General features: G+C 40.0%; 1 protein-coding gene across 1 annotated transcript in view; it reads left to right on the top strand.

Annotated features, from left to right (window-relative positions):
* Positions 1-5,233: 5,233 nt before the first annotated feature.
* The window catches only part of LOC311110747 (glutamate receptor ionotropic, delta-1-like), a gene marked incomplete at both ends in the record, with an annotated part of 388,675 nt that continues 378,037 nt past the window's right edge, over positions 5,234-15,871 (top strand). Inside the window, 2 exons of the mRNA XM_084153305.1 lie at positions 5,234-5,312; positions 9,816-9,971. Coding sequence (XP_084009431.1) covers positions 5,234-5,312; positions 9,816-9,971 — 235 coding nt within the window. The remainder of the gene's footprint in view (positions 5,313-9,815; positions 9,972-15,871) is intronic.

Raw genomic sequence — 15,871 nt, 5'->3', positions numbered from 1 at the left:
CAGATCGAGGGAGATTATCAGTGGTCTTGTATGTCTTCCATTTCCTAATAATTGCTCCCACAGTTGATTTCTTCAAACCAAGCTGCTTACCTGTTGCAGATTCAGTCTTCCCAGCCTGGTGCAGGTCTACAATTTTGTTTCTGGTGTCCTTTGACAGCTCTTTGGTCTTGGCCATAGTGGAGTTTGGAGTGTGACTGTTTGAGGTTGTGGACAGGTGTATTTTATACCGATAACAAGTTAAAACAGGTGCCATTAATACAGGTAACGAGTGGAGGACGGAGGATCCTCTTAAAGAAGAAGTTACAGGTCTGTGAGAGCCAGAAATCTTGCTTGTTTGTAGGTGACCAAACACTTATTTTCCACCATAATTTGCAAATAAATTCATTACAAATCCTACAATGTGATTTTCTGGATTTTTTTTCCTCAATTTGTCAGTCATAGTTGACGTGTACCTATGATGAAAATTACAGGCCTCTCTCATCTTTTTTAAGTGGGAGAACATGCACAATTGGTGGCTGACTAAATACTTTTTTTCCCCTTTGGAACAATGGGTTCCAAAGGGGTTATTCGACTGTACGCACAGGGGAACTCTTTTTTGTTCCAGGTAGAACCCTTTTTGGTTCCAGGTAGAACACTTTTTGGTTCCAGGTAGAACCCGTTTGGGTTCCAGGTAGAACACGTTCTACCTGGAACCAAAAGGGCTTTACCGGCAACCAAAAAGGGTTCTTTAAAGGGTTATCCTATTGGGACATTAGATTAGACTGTAAACAACAGTCAATTCACAGCCAACCATATTCACTGCACTGCCCCAAGCTATGAGTAAATGACTGGGGATTGAACAGGAGTATGAGAGTCATTACCTTTGTTCAAAGAAAATGTTTCCTGCATTTTAAATCTTGATGTTGTAAGTATAATGAAGTGCTCATTTAAGCTTTCTACTCCGAATTTGGGCACACAGTGTTTAAGCTCATTTAGAAATACAGTTGGATGATGGACAGAGGCTGTGAAAAGTGGTGGACGGTAGCGGTCGTCGTTGACCATGCATGGCTAATTCATTTTAATGGCAGGTTTTATTTGCTCTAACCGCTGCGCTTCGGTGGACTAATGTGACAGCATCTCTTAATCTAAATCAACTTTTCGCCCACCTCCCAAAAACGTTTCCATCCTACTCCTCAGTTCATTGCTCGAACTGTTAACTTTAATGACTCTGGCTTGTGTGAAAATGAAATGCCACTGTCATCACTCAAAGCCAGCGCTCGCCCTCATGGCAATGCTTCCGAGGCCTGTTCAGAGCACTTTTGATGTGTTAAATGTTGACAACCGTGGAGTCGCACTTGAGCAGTGGTTTTCGGGTGAGACGCCAGAACTTTTGAGCTTGGGACTATAAGGTTCTATCTGCAAAATGATGATTCTGAGATAACTGGCTTTAAAGTTCCAAACACTCATTGGTTTGAATGGTGTAAGCAATTTGTATCTTGTATTCTTTTGAACTTAACAACATGAATTGGGGTATAAGAGTACTTTATTCTGTAGGTAGAGAACATTGAACAGAACAAGGCTATGTCAGGGCGGCAGGTAGCTTAGTGGATAAGAGCGTTGTGCCAGTAACCGAGAGGTCGCTGGTTCTAATCCCAGAGCCGACTAGGTGAAAAATCTGTTGATGTGCCCTTGAGCATGGCACTTAACCCTAGTTGCTCCTGTAAGTTGCTCTGGATAAGAGCGTCGACTAAAATGTAATAACTCCATTAAAAAAAAAATGCAGATAGAACCTTATAGTCCCATGCTCTTGATTTGTCGAATGCATTTCAATGGGATACATTTGGACCAAAAACGAACAGTATGAACAGACCACAAAAACAACCGCTTGGATACAAATGGGTTTAGATGGATTTAGGTTTCAAAAGCCTATACATACATTAACTACTTGAAATAGAATCAGTCCTTGACTTCCTACCCTTCAATTACGTGCTAATAAGTGAGTGCCGCCAGGCTCACAGTTGTTATCTTTAACAACTATGCCTTTTTCTTATATTTTCATTTGCATATGAAGTAGCTTAACAAACAGAATATATAATAACCCACTACTCTTTTGATCTACTGAAATTACATTCCCATGCCATGTACATGCAGACAGGCAAGGGTCATTGGAGTCCGTTGTATTCTTTCTTATGTTGTACCTCTAAATTGGATGTCTCTTACATGTTACATGTTTAAAATGCATAGAGGGGCGTGGAATTAAGCTGCTGTAGGCTTCCCCAGAAGGATTCCTTTGATGATTCCAGTGCCTCTCACAGACATGGTATATGAACCAGCTATATAAAAAAAGTATGGTTACATTGGTGGGAGCAGCAATGAACGTCATAAAACATTCCTATACTCCCCTTCATTTCACCACTGATCTGATAGGTGTAATTGATAAAGTATAGAAACCATATTGTCCATTCAAGTATTAGTGGAAATTAGATGATGTAAAGACAAAACTTTATGAAGTTATTGGACATAGCACATATACATGCCTAAGTCTAGGATTTAATGGGCTGGTTCTACTCCTGAACCATAAAGCATGATCAGTTTCTTTATCGAAAGTTCTTCATTGTCCAGCAATTGACATACTCTGGATCTGGGAAACAGGTCCTACATAAATCTCTCAGAACAGGATTATGATTATTTGTGTATATCTTAGTTTGACAACTTTGTAAATAATTGAGTGTCCTAATACAGGTCATTCACTCAATGATTGTGTTTACTTGAGTGGGCTCATTTATCCATAGAGGATGACAGAACCAGCTATTTCTCAGTAAAGCTGTATACAGCAATTTTCAGTAAATGTACATCACCTAACCTAATGTATTTCCCCACTTCCCTAATGCTACATAATAACACACTTTGAATGAAAGACTGTGTCTGAAAAATAATAAAAATATTCTGAGACTGTTGTTTTATGATGCTCCTCAGCGCACCTTGGAGAGAGGGTGAGCATGGAATATGCAGGTGCAGTCGTAGTGCTTAGATATGGCCACTAGGGACGGTATGTGAGCTGTAATTTGAACGGAACTTTAGGGCATTGGCGCATGGATGTATGTGGTCCAGATGGACGAGGTGGAAGTTAGATGGGTAACATAGCCTACATATAATGGTCGCAGAGGTGGTGGAATGATTGAGGTGAATATACAGCTGTAGGATCTTCATTGGAAAAGAATCCTGCAGCAACAGGATTGTAATGTTTAGTTCATAATACTGCTGTATCGTGGTTAGGCTATTAGCTGGTCAAAATGAGGCTACATGAAAAGTGGAATACTGATAATATAACCATGTGTTTTCAGTGAATTTATGTAAATCACGAAGCTCATCTGCATTTCCTGCAAAGAAGGAAATATCTCAGCAACAAAAGAATGCTCAAAATAAGATCCTACATTTGTAGCCTACAGCTGGGCGAGATTGATTAATGTTTCAGTCTCATGTAAGCTACTCATGTTAGACCAAATAATGTGTCCTTTATGAAATTCGACAAAAATATACAACCGAATTAAGTTGTTAGACAACACAATAAATTATGTAAACAACAATTTCAATGTGGAGTGTTTGAATGCATTAATTCCTGCGTTGTCGGCGATCTACAGGTGATTGCTCCTTCAGTCAAGTCAAGCGGTCCTGTAGCGTATTCCAAAGGCGCTGTCCACTTTCGTGCTGCTGAAAGGTGATGTGACCTGGTAGATCTAACCAAACAATTACAAGATATTTCCGTTTATGCTCAGTCACAAGAAATATCCTTTAATTGTAAGATTATGCCTATCATGCATCTTCATCTTGCGCTTGAGACTTCTTCTCAGCACCTGTCCTCTACTTGTGAGCTGGTAAAATAACAAATTAAATAAATGGTCATGCCTAATTTATACCCATCCTCTTTAAATCGATGGAATTGTAAACCTGCATGAAATTGGATTCGGCTCAATATGACATGACATTGATTCATCCTCAGTTATTAGCATATAGGCATTCAACAATTACCATAATAGTTATCGCCACAGAAGTGGGCCATTAATTCGTTTGTTCAGCGTTTTGTGAAGAGTACAATCAATCAGTTAGTCAAGCAACGCGTAAAGGCATAATCGATTAATCAATCAATCAGCCTTCATTTGCATATGTCTGTAGTTCCTCAATAATAATAAATCTTCGCTTCTGGCCAAATCCCACTGTTGCCAAGTCAATTAGGCTTTCTTGCTGGCTGTTTCCTATGACCAGAACTTCTGCGCTGAAGAATGTTAAGGTCTGTCAAATGTCTGTCCATCATCCATCACTTTTCACCGGTGATCACGTTATGGCTAGATCCCCTTCTTCCGCTCAACATCTGCGCCCGCGTCTTCTCTTACCCCGTCGCTCTGCTCTTTCAGTTTCTGGACATCCGCCTATATATCAAATCATAACGTAAATCATAATGCATTTTGGCAAGCAGGGGCAGAACCATATTGCCTAATCTAGTTTTCGATCAGACTACCAATTTATATAATGTAGGCCTACCGCAATAAATAAGACTATATTCAGTGTTTGCAATTATTTAGTAGCTTTCATCCAAGCATACACTGCATAGTTGTCTATCAGCCTCAAGTAGGCTACTCTAAAAACACTGCGCTCTGCCCGCGTCTCTCTCCGGCTAGAACAAATTCCATTTTACCCGGCTTCTCCGGACAGCACTGAGAAGTGAAGTCTCTGCAGTCACGTGAGTCGGGTGAACAAGCGAATGCACGATTCAGTGTCTCTCTCTCTCTCTCTCTCTCTCTCTCTCTCTCTCTCTCTCTCTCTCTCTCTCTCTCTCTCTCTCTCTCTCTCTCTCTCTCTCTCTCTCTCTCTCTCTCTCTCTCTCTCTCTCTCTCTCGCTCTCTCTCTCTCAGGGGGGTGTCCCTCCGCATTTTTGCAGCTTGCAATGCTTTTAGACAGGGTGAGCGCTGGAGAAGGCGAGAGCGAGAGACAGAACGCGGGGCTCCGCTAGCTGTCTTTGAATACAACCGCGGGTTTCAAAACCTTTCTTCCCTGCTTTCCCCCTCACTTTTCGTTTTAAACAGTTATTTCCCTTGCTATAAATAGAGTTTTTACGCTTTCTTTAGTGTTTCCTGCGTTTTGAGGGTTCTGAACGACAGTTGTGATTTGTAGCGTTTTTGGACATTGTTTGTGGTGCCCCATTGGATTGTCGAACAGCCGAGGAAGCTTGGATGAGCTGCTTCGCTAAAAGCCGGAGATGGAGTTGCTGTTGATCTGCCTTTCGCTGTGGATATTGCAATGCAATTCTGCCGGAGCAGACTCCATTATTCATATTGGTAAGAACCCTGGACTGCTTTAAGGGGATTTTAGTGAGACGTGCTGAAGAAACATCTAGAACATATAACACTTGTGTAGCAGAGACAAATGTATGCGATGCGCGTAACTGTAAAGCATGAAGGGCAGCCTCAGATATGTTTTGCGGTATAAATAATATATTTTGACTGCGTCAGATGTAAACTGAAAATGTGGATGCAGTCAATGTTAACTTAAGTTATAGTCTCTTTTTCCATCTTGGTGTAGGAAATTTAAATATTTGCCGACGTCATTTTTTAAGCTATCAGAGAAAGTCTAGCTAACAAGTGAATGGAATGGATCGATTTCTTAAATGTCAATCATTTAGCAAATACATTACATTTCTTTTCACAAGTAGCAGTGCCTTTTACCCCATCAGCTTTGGAGGAATATGTCACATGAGCGGTTCACGGTTTGTTATGCACTCCCCTCCTAAATAAGACCACAAGCCTTAACTTTTAATGGAACGTGATCGCAATATCAATAGTATAGATAGGTTGTCAATAGGTTTTCATTGTGAGAGATGCAATACTGGCATTACACTGGATTGTGTAGCCTAAACCTCGAGGGAGGTTTTCTGTCAAGATATGCTTGATGTTTTATCTGCCAGTTTTCCAGCACCTAAAAAGCATGAGTTGTCATTGGATTGTGGAGACAGAATAAACTCATGATGATACAGAATGTTAAAGAGAGATGGCGGGATTTAAATTGATGCCCGATCTCCACAAAATACATGCAAAAATGCTAAACTAAACTATAGCCTATACTACCGGTAGTCAGATTATTTTAAAAACCTGGTTTGAAATTGAATTGATATGCCCAACCTCCACGATACATCCCACACCTTCCACAGGCCCCCCCCCCCCACTCTCTCTCTCTCTCTCTCTCTCTCTCTCTCTCTCTCTCTCTCTCGCTCTCTCTCTCTTTCTCTCTCTCTCGCTCGCTCGGTCACTCACTCAAACACGCTCGCGCGCAGGCACACACGTGTGCAAATATATGGTAGTCTATTTCTTTACAAGAGTAATGGATGTGCATATTCTCAACATATAGGCAGGTATATAGACATATTCTCAACACCGATCATACTGCTGTTGCACATTTGCACCACTTTTCAAAAACAAGATGAAACACGAGTTTATTACACATTTCTATAATATTAGGCTACTGTTGCATACCCTAAATGTGTCCCTTACTTTGTACTTATCATACGGCATATAGGCCAACATATAATGTATTATTCCACATTGCACTGCTTACCAAATAGGAGAAGCAAGTGCTCTCTCTCTCTCTCTCTCTCTCTCTCTCTCCTCTGGGTCATTCTCCAGGGAAATTGCGGTGTGATTTTAATATTAAAATACCCTAATAACCCTGATAACCCGGATGACCCAGATAATACAATTAATCATCCCACTTTTTATTTAATTATACAACACTTGGTTTATGGGAATATCTGTGGTTGATTTTATGTGGGGATATCTGTGGATGTGGCTATTGGGTTATCTCTCTTTGTTTAATGTGTGAGCGTGTCTGTGTACGTGCAAGTACAATAGTTTGTCTGTCAGTATCTCGCTCTCAATCTTGCTCTCTCTCTCGCTCTTTCAAAGATAGTGCTAGGGAGCTTAACGGAAGCTACACTCACGCAGTAAATGCCTTAAATTGCTTAAATGTGCCTTCATTGTCAGAATACACCATGCCTCTAAGTATATCATCACTTTATTTTGTAGGTTTCCCATAATACTTCACTCAATGACACTGGTGTATATGTAACCCACTGTACTACAGTACGCTGTCCTCAATATACACCAGCCAAAGAGTTGCAACTGACACGCAACTATAGTGGTCAACCACAGGTCAATTTTTCCTCTTGATATTATGTCCTCCATAGAGATCTCTATGTTTTCCTACACAACACGCTTATGCTCTCAGTTCAATAGGATGTGAATTAAATACTGTTACTCTCGCTTTCCAAGTTGTGAAATGTATTGTGAGTCGCACAAAATAGCGAGGCGCTTTTGCTCTCAGTAGGGACGTCAAATGTTCAGGCTGCTGCAGACACTATGGAGGTTCTAGTCGATTTTTAAACTCTAAATGGTTAAATTAGTGAGAAATACAGTGCCTTCAGAAAGTATTCACACGCCTGGACTTTTTCCACATTTTGCTGTGTTACAGCCTACATTTAAAATGAGATGTTGTGTCACTGGCCTACACACAATACTCCATAATGTCAAAGTAGAATTATGTTTTTAGAAATGTTAACAATTTAAAAAAAAATAAAAAAACGCTGAAATGTCTTGAGTCAATATGTATTCAACCCCTTTGTTATGGCAAGGCTAAATAAGTTCAGGAGTACACATTTGCTTAACAAATCACCTAATAAGTTGCATGGACTCACTCTGTGTGCAATAATAGTGTATCCCACACATACAATTATCTGTAAGGTCCCTCAGTCCAGCAGTGAATTTCAAACACAGATTCAACCATAAAGACCAGGGAGGTTTTCCAATGCCTCACAGAGAAGGGCACCTATTTGTAGATAGGTACAATTTTTTAAAAGCAGCATTCATCATGGCAAAGTTATTAATTACACTTTGGATGGTGTATCAATACACCCAGTCACTGCAAAGATACAGGTGTCCTTCCTAACTCAGTTGATGGAGAGGAAGGAAACCACTCAGGAATTTCACCATGAGGCCAATAAAACAGTTACAGAGTTTAATGGCTGTGATAGGAGAAAACTGAGGATGGATCAACAATATCATTGTAGCCCTGGAATTGAACCAGGGTCTGTAGTAACACCTCTAGCAATGAGATGCAGTGCCTTAGACGGCTGCGCCACTCGGGAGCCAATACTAACCTAAATGAGTTAAAAGAAAGAAGCCTTTACAGAAAAAAAAACAATTCCAAAACATGCATCCTGTTTGCAATAAGGCACTAAAATAAAACTGCAAAAATGTGGAAAATTAATTTACCTAATGTCCTGAATACAAAGCGTTATGTTTGGGGCAAATCCAAAACAACCCATCACTGAGTACAACTCTTCATATTTTCAAGCATGGTGGTGTCTGCATCATGTTATGGGTATGCTTGTCATCGGCAGGGACTATGGAGTTTTTTTTAGAAGGATAAGAAACAGGCAAATCACAAGCAAAATCTTATAGGAAAACCTGGTTAGGTCTGCTTTCCAACAGACACTGGGAGACAAATTCAACTTTCAGCAGGACAATAACCTAAAACAGAAGGCCAAATATACACTGGAGTTGCTTACCAAGAAGACACTCAATGTTCCTGAGTGGCTTAGTTACATTTTCGACTTAAATCGTCTTGAAAATCTATCACAAAACTTGGAAATGGTTGTCTAGCAATGATCAACAACCAACTTGACAGAGTTTGAAGAATTTGTAAATGAATAATGTGCAAATATTTTACAATCCAGGTGTGCAAAACTCTTAGAGATTTACCCAGAAAGACTCACAGCTGTAATCACTGCCAAAGGTGATTCTAACATGTGTTGACTCAGGGGTGTGAATACTTATGTAAATAAGTTGTTTCTGCATTTCATCGATACATTAGCAAAAATTACTAAAAACATGTTTTCACTTTGTCATTATGTGATGTTGTGTGTAGACTGGTGAGAAAATGTGAACAGTTTGTATTACTACCTTACAGTACACAAGCTTGCATTTCCACCCCATAAAATTGAGTGGAATTGCACATAATTGTTACCTCAGATTGGCGAAATTAGCATAAACGACCCCAAATGCGGTAGTCCGGCCCTGCCGTGTCAAGATTAATTGAAGTTAACTAACAAAATATGTAGTTTGTTCCCTTTTCCGTGATGGCAGTCTCCTGGAATCATCTTCCGACATTCCAAAATATAAATATACAAGTGTTGCCTTACACTTACCATGTTGGTGACCCACTTGAATCAAAATGCAACACTTCAAAATGTAGCTAGCTGTCTTCTACAAATTGTCCTCTAACCAGTGATGTACACATTATTCCCAGATTCTGTGTGGTTTTTGAGCTGTGTTCGTTTTAACAGGACGTGCAACCTCATCTCCCCCCTCTCGCTTAATTGATTTCAATGTGATAATCGATAGGAGTGATTGACAAAACAGTGTTGCGTTTCTCTTTCTGTTTTGGTGACCCCATATCAAAATGCAACATTCCAAAATGTAGCTGACTGTGTTCTGCAGGTTGTCCTGTGACCAGTGATAGAAAAACAGTGCATATGCCCCTTATGGAAATACAAGCAATATGATTACTATTGTTGCACATGCATGTGTAGATACTACATTTTATGTTTATGTTTTCAATATATCATGAACTGTTTCTGCAGTATCATTTTATAAATGGATAGATACTATGATTTATCAAATAAACCTGTTGGTGAATGAAAAAACCATGGGCACAGTTCACAGTTTATTTTACCTCCAAATATTAAAAAAAAAAAAGTAGGCCTATATTGATTTATTTTGCTCCAACAGGTGCCATATTTGAGGAAAATGCTGGAAGGGATGATGAAATTTTCCAACTTGCCATTTCTGACCTAAGTCTCAACGACGACATTCTACAAAGCGAGAAAATCACCCATTCTGTAAAACTGATCGAGGCTAACAACCCATTTCAAGCGGTGCAGGAAGGTAAGTGATATCCGGCAGAATATTTTATTTTTATCGATTGCTTTGCTGTTATAGCTAATTGCTTAGGGCCAGAGGGTTGGGGACACCGTTTCAGCTTTGTGGTTTCTGATGTCACTGGCATAATAGCATGAGGGTGTTTATAATCTTATCGTGGTCAAAGACTTCCAGGCTTTTAAAAATTATTTAAATTTTCTGGTTTCCATAGTTTGTTGTAATATCTACTGCAGTCTAAATTAGTAGCTAGATGTAAGTATTGCGTCAAAGTTCAGACTGGTGATTGTTAACTTAAATCTCTTTTCTTAGATGCAGATAATCAGCTTTAGAATGTGGATAGATTGAATCTCACTTTTTAATGTTGTTCATTGTTGGATATTGTAGATTCAGATCTACAGCTTCACAGGGCTAAAAGTACTTGTCTCTTGTAGCTTGTATAGTCAGTCAGACAGTGCTGTTCAAATCACTGAGGTATAATAAGATTTGGAGACTGCATCCAAGATTTCCGATCGTTGTTTTCAAGGTAATCTACTAAGGTTCACCGTCTATATCCAGGTTGCGTCTGGTTTATACGGACCAACATCACATGCGCACTAGCACTCAGTGTGCAAAGGGAGCAGCGAGAGCAGCGATGACGTCATCACATCATCCACAAACATGGCAGACATTGGATTAATATAAAATGTTAATATCTTTGGCTGTGAGTGATTGACAAAAAATCAGCCTCTCAGCAACAATTATTTGAATAATTCAATGGATTTTCTGTACAGAAAGGTGATGACTAAAGTGTATTTTTAGGAATTTTCTAATCTGACTTTTAATCTGACAATCTGAATTGTCTTTCTGGGTCGGGCATCAGTTAAACTGCAGTACCGAAGCAAAACTGTAGGAGCAGTCGAAACCGTGCTTCTAGACCGGAACAATGGCCCCTTGGTTCAAATATGATGTCACCCAACAGGTGACATCATCACAACACATCATACAGGTAACTGCCAAAATAAAGGAAACACCAACCTATATTGCAGCCAGAACAACTTCAATGCGCCGTGTCTGGAACTCTATTGGAGGGATGAGACACCATTCTTCCATGAGTAATTACATCAGTTGGTGTTTTGTTGAAAAAACACTGTCTCAGGCGTCGCTCCAGAATCTCCCATAAGTGTTCAATTGGGTTGAGATCTGGTGACTGACACACACACACACACACACACACACACACACACACACACACACACACACACACACACACACACACACACACACACACACACACACACACACACACACTTTGTTCTTCTATCCTCATTGGGACCTCAAATTAATTTATATTCAAAACCCTATTTTCCCTAACCCATAACCCCAACCCCAACCCTAACCCATAACCCAAACCCAAACAATGATGGCCTGGCAAGAGGCCTCCTGTGGGGACAGGGGGTTGGAATAAATAAATAAAATAAAATAAAAAATAAAGTAAGACAACACACACACCCTTTAAACCCTCTATGCTCCATTGATACCCCTCTTTCAAAGTCACTGAGATCTCTTCTTCAAGCCATGGTAGCAAAAATAATGGCAACTAGGCATTTCTATACATGACCCTAAGCATGATGGGATGTTAATTGCTTAATTAACTCAAGAACCACACCTGTGTGGAAGCATCGTCTTTCAATATACACTGAACAAAAATATAAATGCAACATGTACAGTGTTGGTCCCATGTTTCATGAGCTGAAATAAAAGATACCAGACATTTTCCATTTGCACAAAAAGCTTATTTCTCACAAATGTTGTGCACATTTTGTTTACATCCCTGTTAGTGAGCATTTCTCATTTACCAAGATAATCTATCCACCTGACAGGTGTGGCATATCAAGAAGCTGATTAAACAACATGATCATTACACAGGTTCACCTTGGGCTAGGGCCAATAAAAGACCACTATAAAATGTGCAGTTATGTCACACAACACAATGCCACAGATGTCTTAAGTTTTGCGGGAGCATGCAATTGGTGCTGAGGAGAATTTCTGTCTGTAATAAAGCCCTTTTGTGGGGAAAAACTCATTCTGATTAGATGGGCATGGCTCCCCAGTGGGTGGGCCTGGCTGCCAAGTGGGTGGGCCTATGCCCTCTTAGGCCCACCCATGGCTGTGCCACTGTCCAGTCATGTGAACTCCATAGATTATGTATTTCAATTGACTGATTTCCTTATATGAACTGTAACTCAGTAAAGCCTTTGAAATTGTTGCATGTTGCATTTATATTTTTGTTCAGTATACTTTGTATGCCTCATTTACTCAAGTGTTTCCTTTATTTGGGCAGTTAGCTGTATATAACCTGAGAAGAACACAATAGTATTAAAACCGTTGTCAAAGGCTTAGAGAAGTTGTCAAAGAGATTATCGACCTTGTCAGACATACAGAATGGCATAGAAGGAGAGTGGTGAACAATTATACAACTTTTACATGCCTCCCCTCCCCAACATAATGGTAACTTAAACGAGGAGTACTTGGCATATGTTGAAGCTTTTGTTAGAGCTGTTGTAAGGGATTGTTTATTCTATTGAATTGGACCGAATGTTCAGCTTGGCAAGCTAAATGTTAGTGGTTGATTAATGAACTGGATAGTAGTATATTTTCCAAGGCCATGATGGTGGTATTGAATGATGTTTCCATGGACTGTGAAAGAGAATGGAACCCTCATAAAATGAACCTAATAGCTAGAGATCTGCTACAGCCATTTATACCTCTCTCCTTCAGCAACGTTGTCGACTGCATCCTTTCACAATGGCCTTGAATAGTTATTCCATTACAAAAGCGCTCAAATAGTAATACCCATTGATTCTTAAAGAATATAAATGGCTCATGAGCTTAAGTTCAATTGCCGTGCCCCATCAGAACCCAAAAACATAAGCTTGTTTTACTCCAGTATTTGTAAAGCATGTAGATGTTAACAAACTCTGTATATACAGTATAGCCTCAAAACATGGTTAAAACTATAATTTTGATATCATGGATAGTCAGTCCCAGTATCCATAGCTTTTTCTATGAATTTGAGAGTGGTTACATTTCTCCAAGCCCATTCCTCAGCTTTGTACTAAAACAGAGGCGCATTCACTGCTTTGTTATTGTTTAACCTCTTAAGGGTCTGACCCTTTTTTTCAATTTTCACTTAAAATGACATACCCAAATCTAACTGCCTGTAGCTCAGGACCTGAAGCAAGGATATGCATATTCTTGATACCATTTGAAAGGAAACACTTTGAAGTTTGTGGAAATGTGAAATTAATGTAGGATAATATAACACATTAGATCTGGTAAAAGATAATATTAACAAAAAAACATGCGTTTTCTTTTCTTTTTTTTGTTCCATCATCTTTGAAATGCAAGAGAAAGGCCGCAATATAATATTGCAGTTTAGGCGCAATTTGGATTTTGGCCACTAGATGGAAGCAGTGTGTGTGCAAAGTTTCAGATTGAGCCAGTGAAGCATTGCAATACTGGACTATTTTGTATCAAGTCTGACCAAATGTGCCGAATTGGTCAATTGATACATTTTCAAGTACATAACTATAGAGAACATACAAAAATGATATGGTAATACAAAATGTAAGTTTAGACACTCCCAGGACTGTCATACATGATGGATCATTAGCTTATACACTAACTTTCACACATCTAGATGGACGGGCAGGGTGGACAGTGAAGTTAGATTAACAAGAATTGAAGCTTTCTGTCCATATAAGACATGCCTATATCCTGGAAAGTTTGCTGTTACTTACAACAGTCATGCTAATCACATTAGCGCACGTTAGCTCAACCGTCCCATATACGGGACACCGACCCTGTAGAGGTTAAACTGCAGATTCTAGCTTTAACTGAATACTGAAGTGATTTTTGCACGATAAAAGTGAGGTGACTTCTATTTAGAAATGTGTTTTCTTATCTCGTCCTAATTCAGAGTCGTTGCCTATCATCAAACCATGTCTAAACAAACCATTGTCTGTTAATAAAGGGCATCTACCTTTACAGCCGGCGATAACTTACCAGCGCTGAAAGTGTAAGAGATGACAACAGATGTGCATTTCTGGTTGCATACCAAACAAATCAGTGCAGAAGAGTTAATATACGACAACAACACAAAGGTCTACTGGGGATCAAGGCTGATTGATAGTGAGCCCAAATACATTTAAAAGGGAACCTACTGGTTGTTGTGCGCTGGAAATTCCTGCTGCTTAGGTTATAATGATTTAATTTGGTTATTATCATAGCTTACCAAGTCACTATTTCCATACTAGCAGTGCTATTTCATTATTCTGAATTGTTGAGTGGGGGTGTTTTGGAACTCTAGGGTCTTACCGGTCGATGAGGCACCCGGATCAATGAGCCTTCCTGGGCCTGGGGTGTGTGTGAGATGAGTGGGTGGTTGAGTGGCAGTAGGGTCGCGTTGACCTTTGCTTTGCTCTTTTGTTCACATTCACCCTGTGACTGCCACTCAGGACCCTGCCAGTGTACCACCAGGGAGGAGGAGACAGGTAGGGCTGGGCAGAAGAGTGAAGAGAACAAATATCAGAAATAGAATGTGCAGGAGTGAAGGAAGAGTGTGGGAAGAGAAGTGCTTAGGAAAAGAAAAGGGTAGGAACGAGGAAAAGAAGGAAAGTGAAGGGGAAGATCAGTAGGTGGGTAAGAGGAAAAACAGCTGTTGCATTAGAATACCTGTCTCCGTGGTTAGAGGGATGAAGGTGATGAGAGCTTCCATATTTGCATGATGTTGATCACTGGATGATGACAGGTTTGGGTTAGGTGACATCCTTCACGTCAAGACTGATATGATAGATTCAGGTCAATTCTTTTAGAATTGAGACCTGCGCATGACTCAAATTGACAAACAATCAGATCAATAACAAGGTCGTTTGAGTTATTTCGGGGTATCAAATAACTACTGTTAATTATTCATTGTGGCAGATTTAGTCACCCAGTTGAGATGCAGTAATTTGTTGAGGGCTTTGTGCCAATACCCCCCAACACCCACTGCTGCAACTCCATTTACATCAACCCCTCCGAAGGGAAAAGTCAAGGAGAATTTAATTGCTATAAGCACATAGACTTAGAAAACCCTCCTTCTTCAATAACTGTAAGGTTCACTTTTACCTTCCTCTACTGCACGTGCCAAAGGCTCAAATAATAGCTCCTTTTAGAGTGTTGGCTTGGCCAATCCAATATCCCCACCAGATTCCCCACTTATGACAACTCATTATTCACAACGCTCTAAACATGATGGAAAGCTGGCCTTTGACCACTTTTGTCCCGGCCTGTGGTTTAATAACCAAAGGTAAATCTCCATAATGGATTTGTTTGTGTTTTTATGTCTATTTCCTGGGTGTAGTGAGGAGAATGATCATGTCAGTTTTTCCATGGCTGTTTATTACCCAATGGTTATTTTTAATCCGTCATAAACTCTCTGATAGGCCTGCAGACCCTGCACTGCTTTAATCAGCTAAGTGAGGTCACAGTCGTGGTGTACATTTCACCCTTTCATTTAATCCATGTCTAACACTATCCCTGTGATTATACTGGATATTTCTGGGACTAGCTTGGCCAGGCTGCTTATTGTGCATTGACGGTGAATTGTATAGCATGGAGGGTTTACGAAAACATTGTGTACTAATACACAGAGCTGCACTGCCGAGGGGCTGTGTGGATTTGCATGACAAACTGCATAGTTGTTAAACAGTAGGTAGCCTGTAGTAATGTTGGATTAGATTGAGATTAGATTTGAGTTTATTACTCACATGCACAGGGTCGCAGATGCTATTGCAGGTGAAATTCTTAAGCTCCGAGCTCCAACAGAGCAGGTCAAAGAGAAGTGAATGAAACAATAATCAAAGAATAATAGGTAGGAAGTCCGG

Source organism: Coregonus lavaretus (genome assembly GCF_964263955.1).
Source record: "Coregonus lavaretus genome assembly, chromosome: 36".
NCBI lineage: Eukaryota > Metazoa > Chordata > Actinopteri > Salmoniformes > Salmonidae > Coregonus > Coregonus lavaretus.
This window is presented reverse-complemented; position numbering and strand designations above follow the sequence as displayed.